The sequence below is a fragment of the Tupaia chinensis genome, unplaced genomic scaffold, assembly GCF_000334495.1.
Source record: "Tupaia chinensis unplaced genomic scaffold, TupChi_1.0 Scaffold149922_1, whole genome shotgun sequence".
Lineage (NCBI taxonomy): Eukaryota > Metazoa > Chordata > Mammalia > Scandentia > Tupaiidae > Tupaia > Tupaia belangeri.
In genome coordinates this window covers 169,940-178,497 of record NW_006209766.1, presented here as the reverse complement: position 1 = coordinate 178,497, position 8,558 = coordinate 169,940, and the positions used below count along the sequence as shown (strand labels likewise).

General features: G+C 52.5%; 1 protein-coding gene across 1 annotated transcript in view; it reads right to left on the bottom strand.

Moving 5' to 3' along the window:
- Positions 1-1,401, bottom strand: part of GPI (glucose-6-phosphate isomerase) — a 41,852-nt gene extending 40,451 nt beyond the window's left edge. The window contains exons 1-2 of the mRNA XM_006171595.3: positions 1,199-1,401; positions 138-228 (exon numbers count right to left, since the gene is read on the bottom strand). Of these exons, the coding sequence (XP_006171657.1) occupies positions 138-228; positions 1,199-1,320 (213 nt within the window). The 5' untranslated portion in view covers positions 1,321-1,401. The remainder of the gene's footprint in view (positions 1-137; positions 229-1,198) is intronic.
- Positions 1,402-8,558: the final 7,157 nt, after the last annotated feature.

Below are 8,558 nucleotides of genomic sequence, written 5' to 3'. Positions count from 1 at the left end.
GGCGGGTCCCCTGCCACAGCAAAGGGGCAGTCCACTGAGAGAAAACTCAGGATGTGCATGGATACAGGGGTCGCCAGGAGGCCCGCTCCCCCGCCACCCTGTGGGCCAGCAGCCGAGCCCCCCACGTAGAACATTACCAGGTCCACCAGCATCTGCATCACCTCCTCGGTCACAAGGTTCTTAGAGTAATCCACCAGAATATGCCCATGGCCGGTGTCGAGGTTCAGGCTGCAGAGAGATGCCAAAGCTGCTCACCACAGCCCAGGTCTCCCCGCCTCCCCCACCAGGGCCGCAGCAGGAGCTGCTCCCAGAAGGAACGTCCTAGTGTGCCACACCCCAAACTGGCCTCAGCCGCCAGCACTGTGTCTGTCACTGCCTGCCCACCAGCTGACCTGCAGCAGCAGCAGGGTAAAGGGCTCCTCCTCACATAACCCTGAAGCAGGCAGACCGTGGCTGAGGAGCCTGGGCCTCGGAGGACAGGGAGCTGGGCGACAGGCAGAGTGACCACCACCGCCCAGCGCCTCCACTCTGTGCCTCGACTTATCCAGGCACCCACCCCCAGGCCAGAGCGCGCCATCAGGGACTTCCAGTCTAAAGCCACAGGTGCCCCCTCTCCTGTGGCATCCTGGCCCAAGAGTTCCTCCCATCTCCCGGCGGTTCACAGGTCTCTGGCCCCAGCCGCGTTGGCAGAACTCATGTTCCAACATCTCCACACTTCCACCGCGGCTCCCCGCAAACCCCCGGGGCCTGCCCGACCCTGCCCGCACCCCGCAGACTTTCCAAGCCCATCGAGGCTGATGACAGAAACGGGGCTGCCCATCCCCGCCTACTGCGTCAGCGAGGGCCCCTCCTCAAAACTGCGGAAGGAGTCCCTTTTTAAATAGCCAAGGGGCAGGAGAAAGGGAAGGTGTCCCCGTGGAAGGAAAGCCGGGAGGCGCCCCGTTTCTCCTCATGACTAAGCAGCCGGGCCCCGAGACCTCCTGGGAGCATGTGAACCCCCAGGAACGCACTCCAAGGAGGCGTCAAGGACGAAGGGCGGCCTCAGCCGAGGCCTCGGTTCGTGGCCAAGGATCCTCGGGGGCCGACGTCCAGGCCCCGCGCACTCCGAACCCGGTCCCGCGCGCCCCGAGCCCGGTCCAGCCAGCCGCGTCCCGGACCCCGCAAGTCCCGGAGCCAGCCTCCCGCCCGGTGCGCGCACCTGAAGCGGTTGAAGCGCTCCTTGTTGCCCTCGAAAAGGCTGCGTAGGTTGAGCTCGGCGCCGTGATTGCGGTGCCATTGCTGCAGCTTCTGGAACTGCGGATTCCGGGAGAGCGCGGCCATGGCGGGACCAGAAGGGTACACGGATTCAGACGTGCGCCGAGCAGGAAGGAGGGGAGGCGGCGGGCAGGGAGCTGAGCCCGGGGGCGCGCAGCGGCTTTTATGGCGCAGGCGCCCGGCCCCGCCCAGCGCCGGCCGGCCCCCACGCTCGCCCGCTCGGCGACCTTGCCCGCTGCCCCTTCTCGGGCCCTGGCTTCTCCCTAAGACAGGGCGGCCCCTCTGGACCGGAAGTGGCTAGGGCAGAGGCCGAGCTCCCGGTGCCCAGGTCTGCTTCTTTCATTCATTCATTCGTTCACTCAACAAAACTCTAGATGGAACGCCTTCCACGTTAAACGTAGTGTCCCAGTGAGACAAACAGGTGGAAAGTATGGCATGTCAGAAACTGACCAGTGCTATCGAGGAAAGGGAAGGGGGAAAGGACGCTGGGTTGCAATTTTATATTTTTTAGTTTTGTTAGGGCCCATGTGCTCCCTGGAGAGAGACAGAGAGAAAAGGTGAGACATTACCCCCAAGAGGGCTGGCCACATGCAATCCCCTTTCTTCCCTTCTCCTCTCAGGATTTTGGGCACGCACAAGGCGGCGCTTCCACCCCAGAATCCTGCGTTGCAGAACAGAACTTCAACCAAGAGGAAGACCAGTTTCACTCTATTCATAATTCCTCAGATGGCTCTATCCCACCTGTAGCCATGAACTCGGTTTTTCTACACTTGATCTTAACTAAAAGGTAGAGAAGCAGTAACTCTTTCTAATCGTTCTTTTTGGTAAACATGGGAGGCAGCTGTTAGCTGTCCAGCATCACTAAATCCCACCCTTGTTTTTTTCTTTCACTGCTTTCTTGACTGCATCAAAACCTCGGTCAGTCACGCCGGGCGCGTGTGTGTGCGTGCCCAAGATCCCGAGAGGAGAATGGAGGAGAAGGGATTGCGGCGTGACCATACCCCTGGGGGGTGATTTCTCGCTTTCTGTCTCTATGTCTCTCTCTGTCTGGCGAGCCCAAGCGCCCTACAGTGAAAGTCTCTCCAAAAAAAAAAAAAACCTCGGTCAGCCAAACAAAGTCCTTAATTGGGACCCGGTGGCGAGCAGAAGGTTCTGATTTCTGTGGGGTTAAACTGCCTGTCTGAAAGGACAGACCTGAGGTTGTTTCTGTTCTCAAGAATACAATGGACAGAATGACCCCTCCCCCCAGGTGCCATAATGAACCTCACAGGGCCCAAGTTCTTGAGGTCAGGCCACCTTCACAACTGGGACATGAGCCAACCGCTCCTCTTAGTCTTTGTCTTTTACAATTTTGAGCTTTTCCATAGATTTTTTTTTTTTTTTGGAGAGGTTTTTGCTATAGGGCGCGTGTGCTCACCAGACAGAGAGAGATAGAAAGTGAGAAATCACCCCCCAGGGGGGATGGCCACGCCACAATCCCTTCTCCTCCATTCTCCTCTCGGGATCTTGGGCACGCACGCACATGTGCCCGGCATGAGTTTAAGCCACCAGGTCCGAGACTCGAACCATGGTCGACTACGTGGGAGTCCAGCGACATAGCCATTAAGCTGCTAGTCCTTTTTCCATAGATTTTTATGTGTGTTCACCTGCCCACTGTCCCTCTGTCTCCTTCAATGATCTCCCTTGTCCACCCAAAACTGATAGGATTAGCTTTGGGTATTGAAGAGGCAGGAAGTGAGGCCTCTGATGGTGGCTGTTTCAAAGGTTTCACCTTCTTTGTGCCACACCACAATGTTTACTCCCAGAATTGGGCCTCTGTGATTCCCAGCCATTTAAATTAGTCCAGATTTCCCCCATCACATTTTAACACTGTGCTCTGAAAACCGGAAGTTACATGGATCTTTCATATTAGCAGAAACTAGGTTCCTATCTGGATCATCGTAAGTCATAGTAGCTCAGGACAGAAAGCACAAAAAAGTAGAACAGAAAGATTATTGACTAAAAGCAGTTCACACTCAGACAGCTAACATGGCGACTGCTCCATTCAAGTTTAATGCAAGGAGCTCTGTGCTAAATCTCCTTCCACAGAACCTCATGGCAGGAAGTCCTATAAGAGATACCCTGTCTTCATTTGGCAGAGATGTTAAGAAATTGTTAAAGAAAAACAAATTAAAAAAAAAAAAAGAAATTGGAAAAGAGCCATTTTGTTATTAAGCACACAATCAATCCGAGGTTTCAGGATTCTTTCCTGACCCTATTTGTTTTTAGTTTCTGTAATTCCCAGAGGGCATGTGTGTGTGTGTGTGTGTGTGTGTGTGTGTGAGAGAGAGAGAAAGAGAGAAAAAGAGAAAGAAAGGAGAAAAAGCACATCCCAACAGGGCGTGGTCATGCCACAGTCCTTTTCTAAAGAATTGCTTTTTATTTAGTTTTATTATTATTTTTTTAATTTGACTAGAGTGACAGAGAGAAAGAAAGAGGAAGAAAGCAAGCTGCCAGGTCCGGGACTCCAACCATGGTTGGTTATGGTCAGTCATGTGAGTCCAGTGCCTTAAACACCATGCCACAATCCTTCCTCCATTTTTCCTTCTCATGAGGATTTTGGGTATGCACACATGCACACACACCCAGCTGAACACCAACCCTGGTAGGCCATGTGAGATCCAGCTCCCAATGCAGTTTTAACCACTGCATCCTGGGGCTGGCTTCTTGCTCTATTTTAGTATCAGGTAGGCCTCTATATTAATATTAATAAAGAGGGTAGAATTTTACAAGCAGAAATGGCCCTGAATGGCATTCCAAAGATAAAGGACGGCAATAGGAGCAAACAGAGTTAGGAAAATTGTAACTGCACCAGTTTTGGTCCTCTTGGACTGGATCCACAGACCTGTGTAGAGCCTAGGAAGCAACCCACCAGTAAAGCTGCAGCGTGGGAGGGCGATTTCGCTGCAGTGTGGGGGCATCTCTGATCAAATCTTGGGGAGTGGCATTGAGTTTGAAAAAACATCAGTGTAAGGTGACTTTATTCTGAAAAATGTTAAAACCCACTATTTTCTACCATTACCAGAACCGCCACCAGGTTGTGCAAGCCCTACCAACCTCAGGGAGTAGGGATAGAATCTGATCCTGGGGGGCAATGAGGCCCAGTGGGCGTCAAGCCAGGGGCTGACTATAAAGAAAACCCATTTTCCCATTTTAGATCTAAAGATGCTGCTCCAGCAGAGGGTACCTAAAAGTTCCCAGAGTAAGATGCCATCTGAGTGGTTGCGGGGAGAGAGAGGGCTGGGAGGAGCTGGATAGTAAAGGCAAGTCAGGAAGGTCAAGAGCTCGGTTTAAAGACGCTGACCCCCCCCACCCCCCTCCCTCCACTGTTCATCAAGCTAGTACTTACTGGACCGTGCACCTGGCACAGTTCCAAGCAAGAACTCGGTTCTAAAGACAGGAAATGGAGGCATTGGGCATTTAAATAAGTCAGGCCTCATTCAGGGCCACCGGACAAGGGTCGGGCAGGACCTAGTGGTCAGGGGAGCGTGGGAGTGAAGGTGGAGGGTCTGGGACAGGGGAACTTGGGGAACACATTGAAGAGGGGGGGCAGGGTCAGTTATCGGGCCTGAGTCGAAGGAGCCCGCAGGAGGTCGGGATCTGGGCGCGCTGTGTCCATGCTGAAGGATTTGCGAGATCTGTTCTGGGGAGGCGCGCCCACCAACGATGCTGAGTCACGGTGACCGCGCGAGAGGAGGGGCCTACACCTCTATGGGGCTCCGTCCAGAGAGTTTCGGAAGCTTCAGGTGCTGGCACGCATTCTCCAAGGTGCCAGCGGTTACTTGCCTACGCCCAGGGAAGGCGAGATCGAGCGCAGGGATTGTTGGGGCTGGGAAGCGCTCCAGTCCCCGTGTGGGCGGGCACGCTAGGGTGGGCGTGGCGCGCGCTTGTGCGCATGTCCCCACACACGGCGGAGAGGGAAACGCGAACGTCTCTGTCCGCACGTCCGGGATGGACGGAGTGCGCCGGTGAGCGCATGCTCCGGGTGGAAGCGGCCGTGCGCATGCGCACGCCGTGAGCAATACGTGGGAGGGGTGTCTGTTCCTTGTCAGCTGGTCCCTGGTGGCGGTCTTCGCTTCCAAGTCTTGTTCGAACGTTGTCCCCAGATTTCCCCCATGAATCCACTGCTAGGTTTTTGTTTTGTTTTTAATTCTATTCCACGAGAATAGAAAACGCGAATCCATAGCCTATCGGCAGCCCCTAGTGTTAACCCCTCCTTGCAGTCTTACAACTGGTGATTATGTATTACTTTACCACGACATGAGAGCCTTTTTTAAGTCCAGTTGTAATTTTTGCTCTGTATTAGAGTTCACAAATTCTGATTCCAGCGATACTTCATGTCTCAAGTGGCTTCACTAGGTCCTGGGTGCTGTCCTGCACTGTGGGCACGTGGCCATGAACAAGTCCCCCCCACCCCCCATAGGGCCTTTATTTCAGTGAGAGGGACAAATGCAAACACAGGATTCCAGGGGAGTGCTCAGTGCTAAAATGATAAATGGAGCACCCAGGTGTCCTGGTGGTTAAGGTGGCTGGATCACACCTGGCTTGAAAATGACACTAGGCACGTGGGTGTGTGTGACCAAAGTCCTGAGAGGAGAATGGAGAAGGAATTGCAGTGTGGCCATCTCCACTGGGGTGTGATTTTTCACTCTCCTTTTATGTCCCTCCCAAACTGGCAAGCACATGCACCCTATAGCAAATTTTTAAAAATAACAATAAAAATGACAGGAGGCCGGCAGATGGTGTGGTTAAGGACGCTGGACTCCCACATGGCCTACGAGGTTTCAAGTCCTGGACCTGGCAGCTTGCTTTCTCACTTTCCCTCTCACTCTGTCACTCTCTGATCAAATTAAAAAATAAATAAAGTTAAATAATTCTTTTTAAAAAATTACTATGACAGACAAAGCCTAGGTTGGAAGATCTTCTCTGGCCCCAGAAAATGAATGGAAAGTCTGAAACAGCCTGGAAGCAACAGGCAAGTGAGTTGGAGGTCACAGAGCAAAGCCACTTGAGGGGAGGGGGGATTTGGAAAATCCTGAGGCTGTAGAGGGAGAGGCAGGAGACAAATGAGGTCCAGGCTGACAGCAGTGGAGGTGTAAGAACGTGGATTTTGAGCTGGGAGATACTAGATTGCCGATTGAGAATGAAAGAGAATCAAAAATGTCTTATAGGATTTTAGTCTGAGCACCTGGGTGGGTGGATGGTGGTGGACAGAAAAAACGGAGTTGTCGCTCTTAAAAGACTTTTCAGTGGCAGAGACGGCATCATCATTGCAGTCCTGGCTCCTAACGAGGACCTTGGTCTCTAAGTGACAGAAAATGTTGAAATGGATACAACACTCCTGAAACAATCCTTCCCTCTCACTTAGGCCCACAGCCCCACCTTGGACTCAGCACAAGCCACCCCGAGTCTCCTGACACACACACAGAGGCCAGCCCTGTGGAAACATGAGGCTGGCTGTCAGGAGCCTGCCCCGGGGTTTTGTTGGACTCCTGAGTACATGTAGTTCGGAGGCAGCCAGTTATGCTGTTCATGTACATGGCTTTTTGGAAATTGAGCTGACCATTGGGAAAGGTTAATTTCCTATCTCCAGACCAGAAGGCAGGCCAAACCAGTGGTCACACAGTGCAGAGGGCTGTCCCCTCACAGCCTTGTGGTTGCCATGTGGCATTTCAGCTACAGCCCCTAAACTGGAAGCCCCATGATCCCAGGATACCCAGGTGGGAAAGGAGGCACACAAGCCTCACAAGTTCCTCAACAGCCGGTGTGTTCTCCATTGCTCAGATGGATAGAGGCCTCCAACGAGGTCAGGTATAACAGCTGTTCTGCCTCCATCCCCACCCAGCTGGCACATGGCCAGAGCCACAGGACTCCTGTCTCCATCACTGCTGTGAATGGAAGCCAGTGAATCGAATTGAAGCCCGCTTGTGTGAAATAGGAACCTTTTTTTTTTTTTTGTAATTTTGCCAGTGGGTGCATGTGCTCACTGAAGAGAGACAGAGAGGCAAAGAGATGGCATTGTGGTTAAGGTGCTGGACTTCCACATGGCTGACCATGGTTTGAGTCCTGGACCTGGCAGCTTAAAAATCATGGTGGGCACATGTGTGTGCATGCCCCAAATCTCAGGAGAATGAAGAAGGGATTGTGGCATGGCCATCTTCTCAGGGGTGTGGTGGGGTGATTTTTCACTTTCTCTCTCACTGTCTCTTTCTGGCAAGCACACACATCCTATGGAAAAAAAAATCTTAAAAAAAAAGTGTGAAAGCACCTTCACACAAGGCATGGTCACACCCTCCTCCTATATCTCTCCCTCCTCTTGGGATTTGCAGCATGTGTGCACATGCACAGTTTCTCAAGCTGCCAGGTCCACAACTTGAACCAGGTGGCTGGCCATGAGGGATCCAGCTACCTTAACCACCAGGCCACAGGCTGGGCTGAAACAGGAACCAGGAAATAAAGTAAAACGTGTGTCTTACTTTCCTGCTATCGCTTTGGTACAATTTTCCAGTGTATTCCGTAGCATACTTACACAACATGGCCGACACTAAGCAACCTGTCTTGTACATTTGAAAAGTTCTGGGACGTGGCCCTTATGTTCAGCTCTGGGGCATTTCAACAAACAGAAGCCTTACACTCGGAGGTTATATATTAATATATTAATGTTCCATTCTCTTAAGTTCATGAAAGTTTCAGTGGTGTCCTGTCTTTCTGTAAATGAAATGAGCTGCAGTTCCCCTGGAACCCACTCCCCATTTGCGGAGCTCATCATAGTCTTCCTTCTGCTGCGCAGGATGGCATCATCCATGAGACAGTCCTCCTCACCTCTGTGAAGCAGGGTCTCTCTGCCTCAGGTGAGTTTCCCTAGCAGGGACAGAGGGTAAAAACAAGTCCTCATCCCAGGTCAGCTCCAAAGACAGGCTGGCTGGGCAGGTGACAGCACCCACATTTGGTACAACAGGGGAGGTGGCAGACTCAAACCCAAGGAACTGCATTCTTCCACGAGACGGACTCCTTCACCACTGCCTTGGGTCCCCCTTCCCAGAGTCCTGAGGCTGGTTGTGGCCTTAGGGAAGCCAAAGGAGAGGGGTGTTGCTTGTTCTCCCTTCCCGTCCACTCTAGCCTACCCTAAGTCCTAGTGATCTTTCCCCATGCTGGGTCTCGGGGACAGGCTGACCTAAAATCGAACTCATATACAGCTTTTCAAAGAAATGAGTCAGGCAGAGCTTCTGACAGGGAGAAGTCATTTTAAATAAAAATACAACATG